General features: G+C 42.8%; 1 protein-coding gene across 3 annotated transcripts in view; it reads right to left on the reverse strand.

Moving 5' to 3' along the window:
* Positions 1 to 25,633, reverse strand: part of il34 (interleukin 34) — a 63,032-nt gene that overhangs the window by 5,750 nt on the left and 31,649 nt on the right. Inside the window, exons 1-7 of one of the 3 annotated variants that reach the window (XM_061774921.1) lie at positions 23,975 to 24,166; positions 19,590 to 19,926; positions 10,037 to 10,140; positions 7,756 to 7,833; positions 7,585 to 7,662; positions 5,174 to 5,281; positions 4,556 to 4,644 (exon numbers count right to left, since the gene is read on the reverse strand). In XM_061774921.1, the coding sequence (XP_061630905.1) occupies positions 4,556 to 4,644; positions 5,174 to 5,281; positions 7,585 to 7,662; positions 7,756 to 7,833; positions 10,037 to 10,140; positions 19,590 to 19,635 (503 nt within the window). In that variant the 5' untranslated portion in view covers positions 19,636 to 19,926; positions 23,975 to 24,166. Of the gene's footprint in view, positions 1 to 4,463; positions 4,645 to 5,173; positions 5,282 to 7,584; positions 7,663 to 7,755; positions 7,834 to 10,036; positions 10,141 to 19,589; positions 19,927 to 23,974; positions 24,167 to 25,633 lie in introns of those variants that run through there. The other 2 variants (XM_061774919.1, XM_061774920.1) reach the window with 2 other exon arrangements.

Raw genomic sequence — 25,633 nt, forward strand, 5'->3', positions numbered from 1 at the left:
AAAGTGAGTATATTGGTAGAAGGGCGATGAGGATGGAGCTGCCAGCCAAGAGAGTTAGAGGAAGACCAAAGAGAAGGTTGATGGATGTCGTGAGGGAAGACATGAGGGCGGTTTCCCTCCGAAGCCATGAAAGTGAAGGGTCGCCTTCCTCCATCTTGTTCTGTGTCTGTAACTCTCACAAGGTACAGCCACGTTGCAAAAAGACAGCTTCAATGGGCTTTGGTCTTTCCCAAATTACCCTGCACCATCTTTCGTGATGGATTTACTTGTACAATGCCGGTTTCTGGGTGTGTAACACGATTTGTGGTCGGCGAGGACAAGGACAATATTGGTTCATTTTGAACGATATCTGAAACAATTCCTTTTTTTTAGCCAAAAATTAATCCAGTGTGACTGTGAAACAAAATTCCTGCATACTGGGCAGTGCAGGTGACATTTCCTAGATTCCTGTCGTTGCAGGGGTGTCAAAGTCATTTTTGTCGCGGGCCACATTGTAGTTACGGTTTTCCTCAGAGGGCCATTATGACTGTGAAACCATAAACATTTTGAATTGCCTCATCATATTATTACATCCAGTATACACAGCCAATTGAGGGATAACTGCTTTTGAAATGAGAAGTCAAGCATAACAGTTGGTTCAACTATTATTCCAGTTACTATTAATAGGGGTTTGGCAACCAAACAAAATGCTTGCAATATCTCAACATTATTACTTATTACATATGACAATTTCAAATTTTGGTAAAGACTTGAACGAGAATCATGGAAGTTGGCACCCCTACTTTGCTTTCGCAGGCAACATAAAATGATGTGGCCGGCCAGGATCTGACCCAGAGGCCTTGACTTTGACACCCGTGTTGCAAGGGAATCAGGTCAAAGGAAATATCAAGATTTTCCTGATTCACTTGCATTGATTTTCAATAAAACAAAAGGGGAAAACATCAACTTTATTGTTATTTATATTATTTCAGCTATGATTTTCTTCAAAAAGAGATTTTTAAATGGTGTTAGAATTATGAAGGGGTCCCTAGCTGGACCCAAAGTGTGAGAATCCCTGTTCTAAACAGTCAAATACTAATGGCAAGAAACTAAGCAGTGTGAGATTTCATGGGGAAAATCTTTTCGTTAATAATACATAGAGAGCCCCTCCTGGAAACCGTCACCTTATCGTGGTGGAGGGGTTTGTGTGTCCCAATGATCCTAGGAGCTAAGTTGTCTGGGGCTTCATGCCCCTGGTAGGGTCACCCGTGGCAAACAGGTCCTAGGTGAGGGACCAGACAAAGCACGGCTAAAAGACCCCTATGATGAAACCTATTAATGAATCTAGGTTTCCCTTGCCCGGACGCGGGTCACCAGGGCCCCCCTCTGGAGCCAGGCCTGGAGGTGGGCGTCGAAGGCACTCATGGGGCCCGGCCGGGCACAGCTCGAAAGGCTAACATGGGTCCCCCTTCCCATGGGCTCACCACCTGTGGGAGGGGCCATAGGGGTCGGGTGCAGTGCGAGCTGGGCGGTGGCCGCAGGCAGGGACCTTGGCGATCCGATCCCCGGCTTCAGAAGCTGGCTCTAGTGCCGTGGAACATCACCTCAGTGGCGGGGAAGGAGCCCGAGCTGGTGTGTGAGGTCAGCAGTTCAGAGTCCTTGGAGGGGGTGCTGGAGAGCGCTCCCGCTAGGGACTCCATCGTTCTGCTGGGGGACTTCAATGCTCACGTGGGCAATGACAGTGAGACCTGGAAGGGCGTGATTGGGAGGAACGGCCCACCCGATCAGAACCCGAGCGGTGTTCTGTTATTGGACTTCTGTGCTCATCACGGATTGTCCATAACGAACACCACGTTCAAGCATAAGGGCGTCCACACGTGCACTTGGCACCAGGACACCCTAGGGTCGCAGTTCGATGATCGACTTTGTGGTCGTGTCATCGGACTTGCGGCCGCATGTCTTGGACACTCGGGTGAAGAGATTAGTGGAGCTGTCAACTGATCACCACCTGGTGGTGAGTTGGCTCCGATGGTGGGGGAAGATGCCGGTCCGATGTGGCAGGCCCAAACGTATTGTGAGGGCCTGCTGGGAACGTCTGGCAGAATCCCCTGTCAGAAGGAGTACCAACTCCCACCTCCGACAGAACTTTATTATTCCGGGGGAGGCGGGGGACATCGAGTCCGAGTGGACCATGTTCCGCGCCTCCATTGCTGAGGCCGTAAGGTGGTCGGTGCGTGTCGTGGCGGCCATCCCCGAACCCGTTGGAGGGATGCCCACAAGCTGAAGAAGGAGTCCTATCGGGCCTTTTTGGCTAGATGTGGGACGTAGAATAGAATACGGGGAAGAAAAGAGACAAAAAAGAAAGCAGCATTGTGCTAACTGCTGTGTGCTAACTGAAAATTCAAGCGGAGTAGAAGGAATTGTGCGTGTGTTTCTTGGAAATACAATACACACACATCGCCATATAAAGTCTGCCAATGCGTTATTTCCCAGTATCAATACATTACCTTTCAAAACAATTTAGATCAATATAGTTTTGTCCGGAAGGCTAACTTGCCGAGCACATATGGATCCAGTTGGATCGTAGGAATATAACTCGATGCGTCGAAATAATGAATGGATGGTTACACCACTACTGGTGTCCTACCCCAATTTCCATTGGTTTGGCATCCAGTTCATATTGATAGGGTTTATCCAACGCGTTTTTTTTACGTTGCAGTCGCATTGGCAGATATCTGATACATGGCAGGCCTGTTTCCAATCTGAGGAGCTAACATGACCCATTTCTGAACTGGGCCTCGTAGCAGTAAGAAGGGAAAAAATATATAATTATAATAATCGGAATTGGCTAATGTGGTGTAAATATGCCCCAAACAAGCATCAAAAGAAATTTCAGCAGATTGACTCTGCGGTGTGGTGATATCCCTTAGGTTGTGTCACATGTCTCTGACTGAGACGTCACCACAGCCCACTTGAACAATTTGGCCTTTCTCCAGAGACAATCTAGCTCAAGCACATTTAAAATGTTTTAGTTTAATGCAAAGCCACGTTGCACTGGTCACTGCAGTTGAAAGTGAAGCCTTTTCTCCCAGACATAATGACAGAAAGAATATATTCTTTGAGTGTGTTTTAGTGTGAGCCAAGTGTGGATGCGGGATTATATTGTCACGCTCAAGGGGAGAATTGGAGACTTTTAAAATCGTTCTGCACAGACGATCAGTGAGAACATCATTCTCAGTGTGTTCCCAGCACAAAACGAACCAAATGGAAGGCTCTAAAATGTGGTGCCCGCCTCATCATTTTCAATTTCAACTTTTGAACGGGAATGTGGAGGGAAATTTTTGACATCAATTAAATGCTATGACAGCTCGTACTAAAGGCGTGTATTTTCCAGTGGACTGCCAAAACATGAGTGGGATTTGTGTTTTCTCTGTGAGACTGTGAGCAAGAACAATTGGAGAACGTGTTGACTTTTAGATACAGTCAAGCTTTTTGCTCAACTCATTCTATTGAGATGCAGTATTGAATGTATGTTATCAAGCAACTTTGAATATTCTTTCCCCCCCCAAAAAAAAAAATAACTATTCCTGACCGGACTGGTATTTTTCCAGCTTCTTTATTTTCTCCATAGCCAATTTGCCCATCTTGGATGGCCTGAAACAAACCATTTGCAAGCAAATCTTTAGTCGTCCAACTTGACTGCACAGTGGAGGTTAAGCGTCACAAAGTCGCCGGCGTAAAACGTTGAACACCTCCACAAGCAGCGCTTTAAATGACAAGTTAACATTCTTAACTGGAATACAAGTGTTAAAAGAAGTTATCCGCTGTGTAATAAACTAAACTACAATCCAACTACTCATCCCTTGACTTTGCTGCTACGTTCCGCTATTCTTCTTTTCTTGTTATTGTTGTCGACCTATTGTCAGTTCATCCCCATTGAAGTGAACGCGTCACTTTTGTTGCTTTGCCTCGCTTTCCCTCTTCTAAGGTCACCACCATCATCACACTTTTTGCCATTGCCAGTTCCTTGACCACGGCTGAACTGTCGCGCAGCGTTTAAGTTCAAATGAATGGGAGCGAGCAAGCCTATTATAAAATATCCACACATTCGCTTTTAGTCTCGCCCATGTCCACTCTCTCAAGCAACCTGCATCTTCCTTAATTAGTCATCTATCCTTTGATAGTTTCATAAATGTGATCGAGTCCAATATACGGCATGTACAGCGTCTGCTTTAGCATACCTCACACAGCTCACTGAGCTGAGGTCGCCAGTGATAGACATATATATATATATATATATATATATATGTCGGAAAGGTTTGTGTGACCTTAAAAAAAATAGGATGACTTCATTGGTCGAAGAGTAAATATGCACAGATACTCCAAACATCTACATTTTTTTCATCATGCCTACAGATACGGTGAAACACAATTCACATTGAATTCTAGGTTGTTACTGATGGACTAAGTCGTCTTATACTCACAGTCCAGTGTTTCTGTGGTGGCAAAGCACTCACTGAAGAGGCAGTACATCGTGTGACAGAAATTGTCCAAAAGGGATTTTGGAGAAGCAAACCTCCAGCTGGACTCTGGCACTCTGTCTGACTCTTCTGTTAAACCATCCCAAATGTCCTGGACTGCATCTGGAAGCTCCTGCTGGAACACCTGCACACAGACGCACGCTATTGAGTCGTTTGTTGGCATCATTGCGGTGCTGAATATCTCACATCGACATTGCAAGCTCCTTGTTTTGTTTAACTTCCCATTCGCAACTTTTTTTTTTGCTTCTAATTTTACAACAACACATTTTCCTTTTCAGTGTGAGCGTAGTACTCCCTAAATGGTCTGTGACTTGAGAAGTCCCAGGCCTGGATATCAGTCAAGTATCAGTTTTGAGATTCTTTTTGCAAGTCCCATTATCCTGAACAAATCTCCCCAGTTACCACTTTACAAGCTCGCCTACACTGGACGCCAATTTTTATCTTCCTTTAATGGCTGTCGCACTCTAATTATTCCACGGGTCCTTTCCTCTATTCATTCCAAATAATCATACACAGGATCAATGTGACATCCCTGCTCTTCCAAATGTCATCGGAGCCCTGCGTTCCGAGACAAACTCAATTATGGGTGAAATTCCTTCAATCAATGAGCAACTTAATACAGACGTGGTAAATAAGCAGAAACTCCGCCTCACCTCCGGAGGATGCGACTGCACGAAGACTCCCTCTGCGTCTTGGAGACGTTTCTCCAACTCTGTGGTGTAGGGACGCGAAGGATGTCTCTCTGGCATCACTCGGATTATCTGGGAATTGAATTTGGATAGAAGACACTACTTTTATACGTGCAAAAATTCCATTGGATATATTGGAGCGATTCTTCACCTTTCAGGCGTATCTGTAACCTACCCAAGCACACACGCAACTTGTTTGTTTGTGTGTTAGCAGGTTGTTGCCGCCAACACGGATGGACTGATAGATGGGTAGATCATTTCGATAGATTTCAATTCCGGAGTGACATTCGACAATGATGTTATACATTACAGCACGCAATAGTGTATATGGCCACTACAGCATTGCCTCACAGTTGTGAGGACCGGGGTTCAATTCCCTGGCCCCGCCTGTGTGGAGTTTGCATGTTCTCCCCGTGCCTGCGGTTTCCTCCCGCGTCCCAAAAACATGCATGAATTGGAGACTCTAAATTGCCCGTAGGTGCGAATGTGAGTGCGAATGGTTGTTTGTTTGTATGTGCCCTGCGATTGGCTGGCAACCAGTTCAGGGTGTGCCCCGCCTCCTGCCCGATGATAGCTGGGATTGGCTCCAGCACGCCCGCGACCCGCGTGAGGAGAAGCGGCTCAGAAAATGGCTGGCTGGATTACAACATTAGCTTTGCAACGTTGCTTTTTCTCACCTCAGTGTGGCCCAAATACACGGAAAAAAAAGGAAAAAGATCTATTTGTGGCCCAAAACTTTAGCAGAGTAGGCTACTATGTATTTTCTAAGTCCACGACTTGGTTGGAATTTAGCACTTTGAATTTGAAAAACTATGTGTCTCCATCCAAAATATGAACATTTGGATGGATGGATGGACAGATAGCAGATCTGATCAAAAAGAGCAAGATGACTTTTCTTTTTATAAGCCCCAAATGAAAAAGTGATTTTAAGGGACACGGTGCATGAATCACTCCCATCTAGCGTTGAAATTGTGCATTGCATCCAAACCAATACTGCCCTATTGAGCCTCAGTTTTTCAAAGACGTGGTAGCCGTCATATATCCAAAAACCTCGAAGAACAACAACACTGTCTAACAAAACAAATGAAAAAAAGTTAGCTTTCGGCTGATTTAGGCAGTGTTGTCAAGGAGAAACCTGGCAACTTCAGTTTCAAGATGGCAGACTGTCATGGCGCTCCCCAACTGGGTCACCACTCTTGCGTATAAATAAATCTAAACATTTGTCGTTTACAAGAATGCATCAGATTATCAGCAGAGGTTATAATAAACCAATGATAACATATAAACGCAGACATTGATTTTGGCGAGCAAACAACGGAAAATGTTACACAGTGTCCCTTTAATGCACCTTAATTGAATTAATTGTCGTGAAATGACCAGGAAATGATGGCGATACGCGGACCATGGGATGTTATTTGCGTGAGCTTGAAATGAAAGGATGCTATTCAGGACTCTTAGCCCGAGCAGAGAGGAAAACGGTTGAATTGTCTATGGGAATGGTTATCTGATCTGCTTTTAAACTATGCCCATTCCAGAACGCCCAGATCTTCAAATAGAGGCATTTTAACAATTCCCAAAACACACGGTGACACAGCTTTTGCCTGTGGAACAGCCTTGTCTGAAGACCTGAGAGCAGCTGAGAGTCTGGTGCTTTTTTTCAAGTCAACTTAAGACATATTGTTTTGCTTGTTTTAGTAGATTCCATCCTTGTATTTATATTTTTATTTCATGTATTGATTTGAACCTCTCCACTGTTAACTTTTCATTTGTTGATTTTATTTTGGTTTTTATTGTCTCAATCTTTTAATTTTTAAAAATAAAAATAAAAAACTAGTTGCTTTCATTTATTCGAGAAACGGGTATTTCCTCACGATAAAGAGCTGATAGTAAAATTCCTTACTTCACTTTCTTTTCATTCTCTTGCATTTTATCGTTCGGCGGGTGTGTAAATGCACATGTGCAATAGCGTTTGTGTGTGCACTTGTTCTGTTGTGTTCCTTTTGTGCTTTGTGCTGCATTTAACATGCATGAAGAATGCTGTACGAATCAAGTTTTGATTGCTTCATTGATTGATACTGACACTGGGGGAAAAGTACTTGAAGGCACATCAAGTTCTATTCTTTGCATTGGCCTACTTCAGAGAAAAGTACCGCAAAAAGCCCCCCCGAAAAACACCTCATGGCTAAAATGAGGTCTCGTGTGGTGCACCGTCGGCTCAGGCGACGTCACGTACGATGACTGCTCGCCTTCAAGGTTTGGGAACTTCCAGGTAGGGAGCACTTTATTTTTGCCTTTCGCAAGCACAAGCAGCTGGCGGTAAAGCCATCGATGTGACAGTTAGCTCAAAAATACAATACAATAAAATGAGCGCTTACCCTTTTCAACACGCCGTGGTTAACAAGGAACCACATCCTCTGGAAGTGAAACTCTTCTAAGTTGTCCACATTTAACCTCTAAAAGAAGAGAGAGAAGAGGACCGCACTATTCCACAGAAAGAAACAAACCGGAATGAAAAGTCCACTCGAGCAACGCACTCGAGCGCTTACCATTCTGCTGATGTTTGATAGTTTAAAAACTTCCTCGCGATGAACCCTGATGGTGTAGTTGACAGGGAAGTTGTGTTTCTGCAACACATAAAGAACACAAACATTGTAATGTATACAAACAATGACATGCTTTTATGAAACTATGTAATTGACAGTAACTTGATTATTGTAAATTATACCTTTTGTTTATTACCTTCAATATTACATGCTTAACATTTCATGGAATTATTCCTCCCTTGTGTTTGTGTAATTACTATATCCACGGAAATTCAAGTTTTGATTTAAAATAGTATTTAAAGCTCTTGTACTGTTCATTCCCCATCTAATCCTGATGTTGTTTTGGACGTGTTGTTTGGATGTCGGACATGGTTTTTGATACGATAATAAGAACATGTCTGGGCTTGTTCAGTGCAAGGGGATTTTCCACACTGAAGGTGCACAACCCCGTGGTCAGAGAAAACACATGTTCTTGGTTTTGCAGATCTTCTACCATCTCAGACGCCCGATGTCACCTGCTGAAGCCACGCGAGTACCCCCGTTCTCTACAGGCGCATGACCCTCAAACATCTCAGACATGCCATGGCGTGTGTGCGCGCGCGTATGTACGTACGCACGCCACCATGGCCGGTCCGTGAGAAAAACGCCGACTCCTAAACGGTCCGCGGTGCAACGAAGGTTGGGGAACACTTTCGTAGAGCATGTCTTTGTGATGATTAAAGACTGTTCCACCACAGTTTCCCGGCTCTACTCTTTTGTTTTGCTTTGACGTTCAACTAAGGAGGTGGTCACGTTGACAGACCAGCAACAATGACTGCCTTGGTGTGCGCTGAGTATTAGACAACAAACTACACTGAGCAGATTTACAGTTCTTCTTTAAACTTCTGTTTTTGCACACATTTTCCTCCAATTGAAGCGAAAGATATGACTTTGTTCATACACTGTGTCTGGTCTCAATTAATGGTCTCATGCTGTCCTGGGGCCCTGAATAGATGCCTCCTTTGGAATTGCCTGTACTCTGTAGATTATTTACAGACGTTAAAGAGTTAACTCGTGATTCAATGTGCTCACTAAAACGGTCTCGCAGAGTGTGGGGTCTAACCGTCTGCCACAAATGCAGAATTAAAGACGACTTCAGTTATGTCAGGACAGCATTCCAGTGCATTCCATCTGTTGATTGATTCGTTCATTCATCATTCATTCGTTCAAAAACGGACATGAATAAACATTTGCATGTAAATATGCCAGCATATAGTCGGAGGCTAGGTTCCATCTGTAGTCCCTTAGCAGGTTGATTTAACATTTTGAGTATAAACACAGTAAAAGTAGGATAAGAAAAATGAAGACATGAACAATACCAGTACCAAGATTATTCATCACTCTTCACGCTTCTAGAAATGTATTTGTGAGGTCACTGTGTGCACTCTAATTCATCCAAAAGGTGTTTTATCAGGTTGATGTCAGGACTCTGTGTGCAGGCCAGTCAAGTTCATCCACGCCAAAGTCTGTCATACATATATACGGTGGGTATAGAAAGTATTCAGACCCCCTTAAAATTGTCACTCTTTCTTTATATTGTAGCCATTTGCTAAAATCATTTAAGTTCATTTTTTTCCACATTCATGTACAGACAGCTCTTAGGAACCTTAAGTGCATCAGAATTTTTTTTGTAACCTTGGGCAGATCTGTGCGTTGCCACAATTCTGTCTCTGAGCTCTTCAGGCAGTTCCTTTGACCGCATGATTCTCATTTGCTCTGACATGCACTGTGAGCTGTAAGGTCTTATATAGACAGGTGTGTGGCTTTTCCTAATCAAGTCCAATCAGTATAATCAAACACAGCTGGACTCCAATGAAGGTGTAGAACCATCTCAAGGATGATCAGAAGAAACGGACAGCACCCGGGTTAAATATACGAGTGTCACCGCAAAGGGACTGAATACTTATGGCTGTGTGATATTTCAGTTTTTCTTTTTGAATAAATTACGGTTTTTTTGGTCAATATGGGGTGCCGTGTGTACATTAATAAGGAAAAAAATGTACACACGAAAAAAATGTGTGTACAACACAGACACATCAGCAAACCGTCATTGATAAATCAACCAATGGTGGCGTAATCTATTTGCTTATTGCCCCATCCAAGCCTTAAAAATGTAACTTAAATGATTTTAACAAATGGCGGCAATATAACAAAGAGTGAAAAATTGAAGGGGTCGGAAAACTAAACCTGGCCAGCTGAGTTGGGAATCCTTCACACGGTCATAAACATGCCATTGTTCTCTTACCATGTATCGTCGCCTGTGGCTCAGATTGTCATCGAGCGTCCTCAAAGGAGTACACATGCTTGGTGGTGTTGGTGCCATCAGAACAGGCATGAGCAGAAACAGGCCTGTGAGGACAAAATGAACAGATACAATGCGAACAGGGGCAAATCAATCCTTAGCAGAATCTCAAGAAATAAAGGCCCCCCATCCATCAATTTTTGTATTTGACTTTTAGAATCTTTGACGTCCTTTTGTGGGGTTTGCAAGATAATTTGGCTTGGAAATGCCCAAAATGTCCCTTTTTCAAGCTATCGGAGTTAGTCTTTTCCAACTGGCAGTGTGATGTGTCACCCATGGATGGACGGACGTCACAATGACGGTGATTTCAAATCCACCCGTCTTGTAAGCCTTATACCGTTTATTGCTTTTTGCATTCAGTCGACAAATTGCATACATGCCGCAGACTCCTTTTTGACCTATGTTATGCATTAAACAGTACAAAAATGTTGTTCTGATAGCAAGGGACCTTTTCAAAACTTAACTTTTAAGAGGAGATCTTTATGAAATGCCTTTTGCTGTTAAAGGCCGCACGACTTGGAGGCCTCAAGCGCGAGCAGAGCAAGTTTAGTGGCTTGCATTTTTGACAGGCACCAAATGGAACATATGGAAATGTTACTTTGTAATTGCTTGTATACAAATAGTTGGCTCTCTGGAGTGCCTTACCCAACCATCAAGTGTGAAATCAAACAAGCAAGTAAAGCTTTTGTTGGCTGAATTTTGAGGAATTGTAGATGCAATTTACATAACCCCCCACCACCCCCCACATCGTGTTTCTCCACCCACGACCTGGAAGGTAGGCTGGCAGAAGAGCCGCCATTTTCATTATGTCCAAAAGGTAAGCAGTGCCAACACAGACACATCAGCAAACCGTCATTGATAAATCAACCAATGGTGGCGTAATCTATTTGCTTATTGCCCCATCCAAGCCTAAAGCCTTTAACCTTTCGAAGTTTCCAGAAACAACCTCGATCCTACTAACAATGTACGCTGTATGTGTAAATGATCTGTCATTCAACGTTTGTATGGATGTACTACTTAGGACTGGTTATATTAAACTGAGAGTCATTTGAATGATCAAGGCCGATCAAATGTCAATTCCTGCCGCCAGATTTGGACAACTATATCGTAGCTCATTTTACACTGGAGAGACCCACATGCCTGGAAACAATGAGTCCTAGCCCTGGAACAATAAGTCCTTATCATCACAGAATACAGATAGATCCTCCGCAATGTGACGGTTTTTGCGTCGCAGTCCTGCTGTATTGCAGATGTTTATTTGTACGATTTGGACAATATTTTTGTGTCATCCATTGCTCTTGCTCTCTCTCAATATATGTTTCAGTCTGCCACGATAGCAATTTATTTAGGACGATATATTTTTTCTCCAAAACTATCAAGCTAAACAATAGTATCGTTGAGGTTGTTTTTTTATGCCACTGATATAGAGGATCATAATTCATGGGCATCCTTTTAAAGAACAATTAACTTTCAATTTGAAAGAACATTGAACATTGTACTGTAGAAAAATAAATAAAATATCTTGTAAAAATTCTAAATAAATCAGACTCAGGCTCTGTCCGTAAAAACTGCACTTAAACAATTATGACATATTTGACACATACAGTAGGTATGAAGACATTAAAGAAGTCACTAAAGAGCCCCAAAAATGTCTTAAAGCCTGACAAATTTGAATTTTTAAAAAAAAAACACCATGTATGTACTCAAAAGCATTTGGGCTTTGTCACTGTTTTTAAATCAGATGTCATACATTTTAATATCACTGTTGTTGTTTTTTTGGTCTTTATTTTTATTTATTGTATGAATGTTGTCGTGTTATGTACTGTATAATTGCTGCTGCATCTTGGCTTTTGAAAAAAAAAAGTTGTATCTCTCAATAATCTTTGACCTGAATATATAAAGGATGAATAAAATGTAAAATAAGGGCCACCCTCGAGCTGCTGTATTGTCATGTGAGACCTTTTCCTGTCAATCCAATGACGCTGAAAAGGAGTTTGTTGAAGTCAACTACTGCCTGAATATTGATATCATGTGCCGTTGTGGTTATGGTTTATTAAACAGTTAACGTTCCCATATGTGGTGTGTGTGTGTGTGTGTGTCTGTACGTGTAACACACACAAACACGCACACATACGATGGGTGTTAAACCATACGTCTACCGACGTAGAATGAATATGCTTCATGTGTTCCTGCTAATCTTTTGTGCGTCCCAGATGTGGGGCCCAAATCAAACCAGATCCCTGGTATATCGCGTCTCAGAATCCTCATTAGGAAAGATACAAAGGCAAACTACCAATCGTGGGCAGATGAAATGTGGCTGAATGCCATTCCTAAGAACAAACGTAACAATCACTTGGTTGATGTCCACAAGACATTGATTCTGAACATCTTCAGATACAATTTCGACGAAACTCTTCCCACGTGTCGAGATCAAAGGGATGTATTTCCAATAACATGATTTGGACAACTCAGCATCAATTGTGTGCACATTTCATGAAGAGAATGTTTTCTGACCACATTCCATTTATCTTTTTGGTCTTTGTGTTGTGGTAGGGCGTACACCATCTCTCACCCAAGTCAGCGGAAATAAGCTAGCCTGATTCCTGAACTTGATTAGTAATAGACAATGTATGGCTGGATGGATGGACGGATGGATGAGTTAGAAAGGTTGACAAAGCATCGATGCATTCTCTTGACCGCTTATCCTCACTAGGGTGTGCTGGCGCCTAACCCAGCTGACTTTGGGCAAGAGGCGGGGAACACCCTCAGCCAATCGCAGGGAACATATAAACAAACAACCGTTAGCCCTCACATTCGTAACTATGGGCAATTTATAGAGTCCTCAGTTCACCTACCATGCATGTTTTTGGAATGTGAGAGGAAACCAGAGTACCTGGAGAAAACCCACGGCAGTGATACGGGGAGAACATGCAAACTCAACACAGGCGACGCCGGATTTGAACCTGAGCCCTTAGAACTGTAAGGTGGATGCGCTAACCAGTCGGCTACCGTGCTGCCATTGACAAAGAAGATCAGAGCAAAAAGCAAAGAGCAAGAGACAGGCCTGTTGCAAGGTCAAAGTCGAAACAACACCTGTAACTGAATCTCTCTGTCTGTCTATATATATTGTCGTGGTGAAAAAATCGGGGCTAAATTCGACTCAATGCCCCATTCATTAGTACCGTGTGATTGCCTGGTTATTAGTCCGGGGGGTAGTGTTTTCCTTTCAGAGAGCATGGGCTCTCCATGGGCCTCATGTACAAAGACTTGCGTGGATTTCCTCCTAAAACATGGCGCACGCTCAAATCCACAAAACGTGGTACGCACAAAAATATTCAGAATTCAAGCACATTGCCTTTGTACATTCCAAGCAACGTGTATGTCCACGCCCATGTTTAAATATGCAAATGATATTTAAATCAACCCTGCACCTGAGATCCCGATCTCTGCGTGATCAGGGAAAAAAAGGAAAATGAGCAAGGCGATAAAGACAAATCCATTTTCTGAATGTGAAGTTCAATGAAGTGGAGGCGAATGGGACAGCGCGTGTGCGGCTGTCGGTGCTGCGGGGTCGGAACTAAAAAAAGAAGTGGTCAGACATAAAGGTGGATGTGAAGCGGGCAATATAGTCACCAATAGACGTAGTGTGAAGTCTGGGCTTGTTTAGTTGAACATAAAGCCGCAAGGCGCCATGACATCTTCTGTTGTATGAATTGCAACATGTTTATTGTACGTTTTGCCAAGAGCATTTTGGAAGAGCATTTCATTGTACTCCCTTTCACTGTACACCGCTGGCAAAGGGAAAACAGCAAACTTATATTTGGATGACAGAAGAGGTATTTTCCAACTTTGGGTGCAGCTGGGGACTCCTTACAGTGGAGACATTTTTCAAAGGATCCCCTCATAATTCTAACACCAATTAAATATCTCTTTTTGAAGACAAAATGGCCGAACAAGTAAAATCATAGCTTAAATAATATAAATAACAATAAGTTGCTGTCTTCCCCTTTGTTTTATTGCAAAGCAATACAAATAAACCAGGAATAGCTTCATATTTAATGATCGTAACTAATTTGATCTGATTCCCTGACAAGAAACATGAATCTAGGAAATTTCAACTGCACTGTCCAGTATACAGGTAATTATTTCACAGTCACATTGGGGGATTTTTGGCTAAAAAGTTACTGAATCAATTTCCAGCCACTGGATCGTTTCAGATCGTATTGTCCCAAATGAACCATTATCGTCCTTGAATCGATTCGGCAACCACAAATCGGAATCAGAATCGTCTTTATTTGCCAAGTATGTCCAAAAAACACACAAGGAATTTGTCTCCGGTAGTTGGAGCCGCTCTAATACGACAACAGACAGTCAGTCAATTGACAGGGAACACTTTGGAGACAGAAAGACATTGACAAAAAAACAAACAGTCACTGAGCAATAAAGGGTTAATAGTTATCTGGTAATGCCGGTACATTTTTTTTTTTGACAATTGTGCAAAAGATGGAGTCCTCCAGTTCGAATGACTAATATTGCAATAGTCCGGTGCAATGACCATTGTGCAAAGGGCGCCGAGACGTCAAGGAGTGTATGCGGTTTAAAGTGACGAGTAGCGCGATAATCTGGGACAATGTTGATTGTGCAAATGTTGCAGATACTCCTCAGTCAGTGTGCAAGTGGTGCAGATGCTACTCTGGCATGAGTGGCCAGTATTGGTCAACAACAGATATGCAAATAGTGCAGCGTGGCGAGACTGCTACAGTGAGTGCACGAGTAAAATATAATTGGCCCCGCAGAAATGTGACAACAAACTCAAGACAAAAAAGAATTGGCAGCATGTTGTAATGGAATTGTAGGTTAGCTGTTTAAGAAGTTGATCGCAAGAGGGAAGAAGCTGTTGGAATGTCTGCTAGTTCTAGTTTGCATTGATCGGTAGCGCCTACCTGAGGGAAGGAGCCGGAAGAGCCGGTGACCGGGGTGGGGAGGGTCCGAGAGGATTTTGCACGCTCTTGTCTTAGTTCTGGCAGCGTGCAAGTCCTCAAGGGTGGGTCGGGGGGTACCGACAATCCTTTCAGCAGTTTTGATTATCTGTTGCAGTCGGAGTTTGTCCTTTTTTGTAGCAGCACCAAACCAGACTGTGATGGAAGAACACAGGACTGATTCGATGACCGCCGTGTAGAACTGCCTCAGCAGCTCCCGTGGCAGGCTGTGCTTTCTCAGAAGCTGCAGGAAGTACATCCTCTGCTGGGCCTTTTTAAGGACAGAGTTGATGTTGGTCACCCACTTCAGGTCCTGAGAGACTGTAATTCCCAGGAACTTGAAGGTCTCGACGGTTGACACAAATCACACATCACAAATTGTGATGCGAATTGAATTGTTGATCAAAAGAATCGTTACGCCTGCACGGTGGACGACTGGTTAGCACAACTGCCTCACAGTTCTGGGAACCGGGGTTCAAATCCCGGCCCTGCCTGTGTGGAGTTTGCATGTTCTCCCCGTGCCTGGGTGGGTTTTCTCCGGGCACTGCGGTTTCCTCTCACATCCCAAAAACATGCGTGGTAGGTTGATTGGGGACTCTAAATTGCCCGTAGGTGTGAATGTGAGTGCGGATGGTTGTTTGTTTCTGTGTGCCCTGCGATTGGCTGGCGACCAGTTCAGGGCGTACCCCGCCTCCCGGCTGAAGATAGCTGGGATATCCTCACTAGGGACCCTAATAAGCGGTTAAGAAAATAGATGGATAGACGAATCGTTACTCCCCTAGACCTAGACACCAACGTTGTCCAAGTAACTCCATCATGAGAGATGGTCCTGGATCATTTGGGAAAGACTTGAGCCCTTTTCCATTGCCCATCGAACCTGTCTTTTTCCTGTGTGGCTGTACTACATGAGAGCTATTTCCAGCGAGTTTGCTATGCAGCATTAGCACATATGTAGCGGCATGTACATGCTTTGGCAACATCCATCCCTCCATCCATCCATCCATTATCTGAGCCGCTTATCCTCACAAGGGTCGCGGGAGCGCTGGCAAATTGTACTGATGCTCGCATTTCATGCTTTTCACATAATCTAGTTATCACGAGATGGGGGCTTGCCAGTTTTATGATTTGCGAATTGCTTCACTTGACTTTAGACTTGGTAGCCAAGAGACTTGACTTGACTTGGACTTCAACTACATGACTTGACAAGTCATCTTGTTTAGGGTTGGAAATGAAATTGAAATGAAAACAGTTTGCCTTGTTTTGAAAGAAAGAGAGATATGTTGGGGGGAGGGGGGGGGGGGGGGGGGGGGTCTCCAAAATTCATAACATTTGGATTCAAGGATTATGTTGTCGATGAAGTCTTTAAAAAGAGAATGGCAACCTGCATTGTTTGCAACTCGTGCATTAAAGACAAAACAACGACGACGACGAACTTCATCGGTCACTACAAAACTCACAAAGACAGGTAAGCTAATTTAACAGTTTAGCTAGTTGGTCAAAAATTAAGTTTGATAGACTGGTTTTGGACAAATAAAAATGATGTGATTGTGAACGTTTTAGTACAGCTAAGTCATGTAACTCGGGGTGGGAAAAATGACCAAAGAGATGCCAATTGCGTTATAGCTATGCTGTATGGGAAGTCTTTGCATTACAATCACGGCGATTAAAAACTTGTGCATTCCACCATTAGTAAGTACAGTACAAATTGTGCGTAGCTACGTGTGAATATCATTTTCATAATACTGAACATGCTTATTGAAGTGTCACCATTAAAATGTCATCTGTTGTGTCCGCTCTGAGAAAGCCTTTTTAAAATTGAGACCTTAGCGTATGAAACATAAGCTTTCATCGAATGCCAATTTTCCATTGTCCAGACTCAGTGCTTCTAAATGAATAGACAATTTTGTTCACATTACTTTTTTTTGTCATTTACTATTCCCTTAATGAGGAATCTTTTTCATTCACCATTAGCCCATTAGGTACACGTCTAATTATATTTGACTTACAGAAAACAGTCTTGGCTCAGAAAATGGATGGCTGATTTATGGGGGGGGGGGGGAATTGTGAAGTATTACCACTCCAATATATGGTGCGACTGGAGCAAGATTGTATGACTTGACCTGCGACCTGCTTAAACCAAGTAATGACTTGACTCGATTTGCTTGAAATTTAGTGGCGACTCGACTTGACTCCCTTGATTTTGTTTTCCCCCATAGTGATGTGGGACTTGCTTGAGACTTGAAGGTTATGACTTGAGACTTGTTTGTGACTTGCACATATGTGACTTACTTTCTTTGGTCCTGACAAAGATGAAAATGTACCTTGATTTGGGCATCAAAAATCACACGTTGATAGGATTAGGAGGACTGTTGTGGATCAGACACATTTGAAATTCTGGTAGGTGTGTCCTGACTCTAATTTAACATGAGTTTAAATGTGATTGGTTCATTCAGAACACAGCCTCATCCCCAGTTCTAAGAGGGTGTGCACACTTGTGCAACCACAATATCGCAGTTGTTTGCGGCAAAGCAGTTCATTTTTTTTTTTCAAATGAAGTTGTATAATGTAGGTTAGAACACAATAATGGCGGAAAAGGTTTGAAAAGGATTATTTTTGGTCTCACTTTTTACATGACAAAAACCTGGCATTTGACCTAGGGTGAGTAGACGTTTTATATCCACTCTAAAAGTATATCAAGACTTGTCAAATCCAGACAAAAATAATTGACTGGTTTATATCTGGAAAGATAGAAAACAACTCAGCAATTGGCCTTTCTACAACAGTCAGTTTTGTCAACAATGTCTCTCAAAAAAACAGCACAAGTGATGAGACGTGTCTTTCGTCTTCTCATGCTATATGGTGGTAACTGATGTTATGGATTTCAATTCTTAAATGCTTAACAACAGTGCGACCGTGACCACCTGTGAATCTCTCAAACAAGGAAGTGAACGTCAGGTCCAAAACCACTCCAAAGTATTAAAAGTAGCTTATGGTAGCTTATGCACACAAGGCCCAGCTACTCCGGTCAGATGATAAAACTACAACGTCAATTGCCTGAACTCATATTTTCCAAATCAGGTACTTGACATGTGGGGGTGATTGTAATTTGCAAGTCAATGTCACCATGCGTTATACATTGCATTTGATAGACAGTGAGAAAACTGTCTCGATGTTGTATCCGTCTTCTCTAATGAGCATAGCTCTGTAAACACAATGAATAGAGGGTAAGTCATCCCAAACAAATGTTGCAATAGCAGAGTTGCGCTTTGAAGACACACTGTAGAGTACAAAGCACTTCATCCCAAATGCAAAGTGGCGCCCAGGCTAAACAATGCAACACAATGGAACCGCTTCAATTCAAACACGATCCATTCCTCGGATTTGTTCAGACTTCAAAGCAGAATTTCCCATAGAAAATAAGGGAAATATAGGGTGTTGCAAAAAATGTACTTCATTTTGTAGTCTTAATAACAATGGCAATTCTCACTCAAATAGTCGCACATTTTAATGACGCGTGTAAAAATGAAATGTCACTTCAATGTTTTACGTTTTCTGTTCTTCAGGGTGAAGCATGACAATGGCAGTGAAAGGCAAATGTGCTTGTTAGAATATGCTTGAACGCAAGCAAGGAAGTGCCTTTGGAGGAAATTCAATAAAAAGCAGATTATGACATGGCACAAACAAAAACAACAACATTGACACAGGAAGGCAAAAAGGAAAACGTGTGTCCTGCAGCACACAGGTGGTGGTTCATATCAAACATTTGTAAATCTTTGTGAAATATTGTGTCTTGCCCTTCTTGTAGAAGAAGTACCAAGTCACCAGAAAGCCAAAGAAAAAGCTAAATATGCTCTGGGTTAACTCTTGTGAGACACACTGAGTTCAGTGCCTCTGCCAATGTCTTACATATCGACATCCATGACTGGCGTCCATCGATTGGAATAGAGGCTTCGAAAAAGCCAAAGAAAAAGCCTTTCATGCCTCCTGAGCTGTGGTGGCCCAATATTCGCTGACTGTCATGCTTATAATAAAGATCAATTTGCATAACTTCAAGGCATTGGATTCAAGAATGAGTTCAGCTGTATTGTGTTTTAAACTGAGGTAGAAGTTTCTATGTAATGTCCATTCGGCTCGAATCGACTGCAACGCACACGTCGTGTGACGCACAGAACAAACCAGAAACTGCAATAGCTCATATCTGGATAGGAAATTCTTAGTTCTATGTAAACATTCCAATGTTTATCTTGATGCAGTTACTGTTTGAAGACCACTGTCAGTCAGCCGGACCATAAGCTTCCCTCTCACATGAACGTTCCAGACTACATTCTTTCAATAAATGGAAACAACAATATTGTGGACAGCAAAGGTCAATTTGTCAGTGGATCCTACTGTGATGTAGTGTCTGCCAGCTTCTGCTGTCACCATATCTCCTAACATTATATATATATATATATATCTCCCCAGCATCAAACGTTCCTCATTTTTCATCTCATTTTGGATTTTCTTTTGCATCTTACCCAAGAGGGCTCCCAGCAGGCGGCCTGAGATGAACCGTTGGACCATACTCTTGGTTTTAATTCCTCAGCTCCAGAGTGCTTTTGAATTCAGCACAGTGTGCGTGTGTATATATATTTGTAGCACACATATATACATGTGTCTATGTATATATATGTATGTATATATATGTCCACACATGCAGGGCAAGTCAGGAAAACTGCTGCAATACGAGCCTCTTCAGTGGGGTGTTCAGCGCGCTAAACATGGGCGGTGGGACGTCATGTCTTCATTGCAATTGCGGCGCACGCTGGCAAAGGCAAGTCATTTTTGTTTGTCTCTCGTACTTCCGTGGGGAATCTGAAAACAAAGTACGACGTGCAATTAGGAAACAGACAACAATCAACGCTGAACACGGCATATTTAGCGGCTATAATCAGCATGAATACCACAACAGGTTCAGTCACATTCTCGAACTGAGATACAATTTGAATACAATTGAAACAACGATTACTTACATTGTATTAGCAATGAGCATAATAATCGATTACTAAGAAGTGATTGATTATGTGGGATTGTTGATCGATCCTCTACATGTGAACTGTCATGTGACCAACTTGCAACATGGAATCACTGACTTCTTGTGTATGCTTGGGTCATGATCATAACTAGTATTGATGACACGTTATTAGGATTCCCACAGGGTTTCAAGGCGGGGCCAAGCACGCTGCACTATGATTGGTTGTATCCTTAACTGCCGTAAGCCCCAATCCTTGCCCTAAACCTAACCATAACAAACGTCTTTGCTTTTATATCGTATAAATGTCATACGTTTGGGATGGTCATCTCGTTGTACCATCGGTGTGAATGTGAACGGTTGTTCGTTTATATGAGCCCTGCGATGAGCCCCGCCTCTCGCCCGCAGTTCGCCGGGATAAACTCCGGCATACACGCGACCCTACTGAGGAAATGCGGTGTAGAAAATGGATGGATGGATGATTTCAGGCCGCTCGTCAGAAAAATGTCTGGGACGCAGAATGCGTGGACGATTTGAATTTATATTTCATGTTTACTGAGGCACCATCGAGACAATATTACATCTCAAAAATCGAGTTTTCAAAGTTTTCCTGTGTGATGTTTTTCCCACGACATTGAGTGATGTTCAACGTAATCACGCAGTTTAGTCCTCATAATTAATGGTTTCTGTCATGAGCCATCCTGCAGTACTACGGTTGGAGCCATCTCGCCTCTCTCTCTTTCCAGCACCTTCCTCGGCCACGCACCTTTCACCAATCAGCCCCCGTTACCACCTGCATTTAAGCCTGCCTGATCCCAGAAATCCTTGCCAGAGTATTGCAGCTTCTCCAGCGGTACAACGGCTCCCCAGTCTCCACATAAGCTACACAATTCCTTGTCACCTTTCCGACCTCCGTGTCTCTCCTTGTCCTCAGTATTCCCTCGCCAAGTGAATTCCCGCCACCAAGCCGGCCGCCTGCCCTCGTCACCGCCTGCCACGCATTCCCTGCCTCCGTAACCGGCCAGCGCATCTCCAGGACCAGCTACAGTTCCCTTTTTCAATAAACGTTTCTTCGCAACCTCTCAGCCTCCGCCTGCTCTTGGGTCCAGTCTCCATCCGTTCATGATAGGTCCATACTTGTTAAATGTCCTGATTTTTGGCATTACATTTTTGGCATGGTTCACCCAATTTTCTCAGTTTTGGATGTGTTTAAACTGATTAGGGCGGCATATTGGTCGACTGGTTAGCTCATCTGCCTCACAATTCAAATCCGGCCTCACCTGTGTGGCATTTGCATGTTCTCCCCGTGCCTGCACGGGTTTTCTTCGGGTACTCCGGTTTCCTCCCACATCCCAAAAACATCTTAAACTTACATTTTTTTCTCATAATTTGTCAGTGTGATCAAATTTGCAGTAATAACTAATTGTTAGTATTATTAGTATTATTTATTAATATATTAGTGCGTAGTGTGTATAGCAACATAAAAGCTCCAGCGCTTGTTTTGACGGCAAAGAGTGGTCTTAGTCATTGTTCTGGACCTTTAAGATGAATATTCAGAATTGGAATTTTAGAATGTGAACTTTGCGAATCCCTTATTTTAAGGTAAAGAAGTAATTTTGTGTCACTATCTACGTTCCCTTGTTGTAATTATCCCCAAGTCCGTGGTCCAGTCTTTCTTTTTCTTCATCAGATTACGCCCGTGGACTTGCAATTGCCTCACTCTTTTCACCAACATCTTGACAATGGCCATCGGAGAAGCAGTACCAAAGAATCATTTCATTGGTGGGTTCAATTGAATTTGACTTCTGTAGCTCCCAATTGTAACAGAATGTCTTACTTTTGACGACAGTTTTTCAGACTTTACACAGCAACATTTGAGAAGGAACTTGGAGAATGTCAAAACAGGACAGATGATTTTTCTTTGTCAAGATATACTATAAGTCATGAGATCTGATTTGCTATGTCTTAAGGCAGCATTTCTTATTCTGGACTACTTTTGTCAAATGTATCCAGCATGCAACCACCGATAGGCATCTTTTCTAAATAATTATATTGCATCTGAGATAATCTTGCAAATTGCAAAAGTACAAAAGTATCAGCACTCATATGGATAAATTACAGACGTGCAGACGTGTCTGGGGGATAATCTAAATAATGACCCCTGTCATCCTTTGAATTCATAACTACAGGATGAGTTACGATGCGTGAAAATGCTTGAACTTCAATCATCTTCCCTGTTTAACTCAATGTCGACCAAAGACAATGAAAGCAGTGTGCAAAGCTTATTTTTCACAACAAAGGCTCAGACTCGCAGGTGCAAAGGCCCATTCCCTTAAGAATGGGAAGCTTTTGTTTGTTTCTACAGCTATGTGTAATGTTCTGTATACAAATGCATTCATCTACGTCTGAGATTTCCAAACCAAATGTTACAGCCAGCTAAGCAACTGTCCTGCTACTCTAAATCTGTTTGGAAGTTAAACTTAATATTGTTAATCAGCAGTTGTTTACAAGGAGCACCTAAATAAGTTACAATGTTATTCATTATCGAGTCTTAAATGAACATAGCAGACAAATGACATTTTATATCCTTATTATGGCATTAATGGAAGTCAAATATCATTATAAACCACACAGTGCTTCTGCAAATACAGCACATCGGGGGGTGTCAAACTCAAATTCAATTTAAAAAAAATTGGGACAACGTCGCGGGCCAAATTCCATATTTAATGGAAAATCACTGCGATGTGCATGTTTCCCTTCTATGCAGAAATGTAGCGTTAAAGTTGCGGCCTGGTATTTGTTTGCTGTTTTGTATTTCAATAGATAACATGAATTCTTCTGTGTTATGTAAATCTTCTTTCAAAGGCCAACAACAAAACAACCCAAAGAAAATAAGGATGTTCTTCAATAAAGAGCCAAACTTCAAACTATGAACAGTCCCTGCCGAGGAGATGATAAAGGGCATTCAAAAATAGGAATTCAATTCTGTTATATTCTTTGTTTACTTTAGTGAACAGATAATCTGCCTCCCACCTGCCTCGGAAGTTAACTGTTTTCCATCTTTCGTTTGGCCATTTTTGGGAAGGGGACGTGTAAATTTGCCCAAGGAGACCGGAGATGGGCCAACACACTAGCAAAGCATTCTGGGATTTGTAATATTAGTGGTCTAATACATATTTGATATGGTCTTGGGGGCCAAATATAATTATATCGTGGGCCAAATTTGGCCCCCGGGCCTGAGTTTGACTTACGTGCACGTGATCCAGTTTGAGTAAATTAATAAAACTTGTTGATCACTACTGTGAAACTGTGTTACTATCTAAAGCTTCATGGCAGGATCCATTTTCCAGATGTGTAGACTTAAGTCGCATGACTTGGACTCGAGTCACACATTTGATGACTTTAGACTCAACTTAACAAAATGTCACAAGACTTGCAAGTCGACTTGGACTTGAACAGCAATGACTCCTGTCTTCGCTGACTTGGAGAGACCCCCAGAAAACATTGAGCAACAGCTGCAGCTCTAAATGGCTAAACATGTCAATATTTGCCTTCATATGGAGATTTCAATTAACCTACCATGCGCGTTTTGTAAGACACAATCCATATACAACGTGTGCAGCATTTTACAGACGCCTCATTTTTTTAATACATACAGTAAAATTCATTAACATTCAGCGGTCACAGTTGACTTCATTGAAACCTGGGTTGAAATCCAAAGAGTTGACTTTAAATACATATGTGTCTATATTATAACACAATATGTCCCACGTGGGCTCAGATGCCGCTAATTGTGTTGCCTAAGTGTATACGCAGCGCACTCGTTCATATCCAGTGAATCTGTTCAAAAGTGAAAGTTCAACCTGAATATTGCTCGAAATGGACACGCACCTTTTGCCCTGCCTTCAGTCCCAAAAGTTCTGTCAGGTGCGCCGAGCTCGAATCCTGGCTGAGTGAGAGGATAGCAAATCCGATCCCGAAAAGGAGCGAGAAGTGTTCTTTAAGGGAAGCCCATCACTTGCTGCGCGCGATCAGAGACGACAGAGGAGACAAGACCGCAACACATCCTCCAGTCTAGAAATACGTCAAGTCCGCAGTTGCGCACTTATATCCGGCCTGCTATCAAAATAAAGGTACACTTTCGGATTCCAATCACCGGCCCAAAACATACATATCAGGTCTAAAATGTCGCCGTTGTTTTTGTTGTTGCCATTAAACACTTGGGCTCTATAACTTTGAAGCATAATAACAATGACCTAAACGAGACTAGACTAAACTGTATAACCTTACCGATATGAAATCTGTATACCTGATCTTGAAGAGCCCGTGTTGTCACGTAAACGCCAAAATAAAAGCCCTAAAGTACGCGTGCCTGTTGACGTCCATCAAATTTGGTGGACTTTTACTTTGAAAAGCGCAAGCGCGTGTGTTTAGTGTTCAATCGACAGCTTGCTGCCGAACGGAGGCCACAGTGGTCTCGCCAGTCGACGCTCGCACGTTGCCCGACTTCACATGTTTTCTTTCACCTTCCGTCCCAACTGTCCCAGCACTTGTGATTCATCCCGTCTTATTAATGTATATACTGTATAACGCTCTCGGTTAAGACTGCGCAAGTTACAGCGCGCCGTGTGATTAGATTTGATGCGCGCTTCTCGTGTGCATCTGTGCGGTTCATCAGACAGCCAGTAGAACGTTCAGTTCGCACTGCATTCCTGAGAGATTTCTACGTTGTGTTTGAAACTTGAGACAAATCAGCCGTCAGGAAATTCCGGATGAGGAGCAAAAGCAAGGTTTGTCCCTCCACTGCGGTCAAGCCAGCCTCCACTCGTAAAGTAGCAGTCAAGCCAGCCGCCCCTAATTCCGTTCATACTAGGCATTACGGTAATAAGTCGCCGACTCGCCGCGAAAGCCACCTTCAAAATAAAAGCCTCCCAATAATACCGACGTCAATGCTCTTCGGTTACGGAATGGAACCAGCAAAGTTCATTTGAATCTTGAGATGCATTTAAAAAAACTAAATGGTAAATGGACTGCACTTATATAGCGCTTTATCTACACCATGCAAGTATTCACAGTGCCCAAAGCGCTTTACAAAGCCTCACATTCACACACCCATTCAGGAACCAATGGGCGACTGCTGCCATGCGAGGCGCTGCCAGGCCCACTGGGAGCAAATTGCGGTTCAGTGTCTTGCCCAAGGACACTTCGGCATGCGGACAGTCGTAGCAGGGATTCAAACCTGTTCTACCTACTGAGCCAAAGCCACCCTAAAATAACCCCATTGGTATCGCAAGACAAGTCCAGATCTGTGTGACAGACCACCAAGGACTCCACGAAAAGAGGGTTGATGAAGATCTGATATTGTATTTCAAAATAAAAGTCTCTGAAAACTGCATATTTTGCTGTCATTACCCCTGACTGAAAAAATCTGTTAAATCTTTTTAATGAGATATCGCAACACCGGTCCAGTTCTGGGGGACACTAAACCACCCCAGGTCTCCAACAAAAGTCCCATCCAAATCTGATGTGGCATTTCAAAATAAAAGTCTC

The sequence above is a fragment of the Phyllopteryx taeniolatus genome, chromosome 5, assembly GCF_024500385.1.
Source record: "Phyllopteryx taeniolatus isolate TA_2022b chromosome 5, UOR_Ptae_1.2, whole genome shotgun sequence".
In the NCBI taxonomy this organism is placed as follows: domain Eukaryota; kingdom Metazoa; phylum Chordata; class Actinopteri; order Syngnathiformes; family Syngnathidae; genus Phyllopteryx; species Phyllopteryx taeniolatus.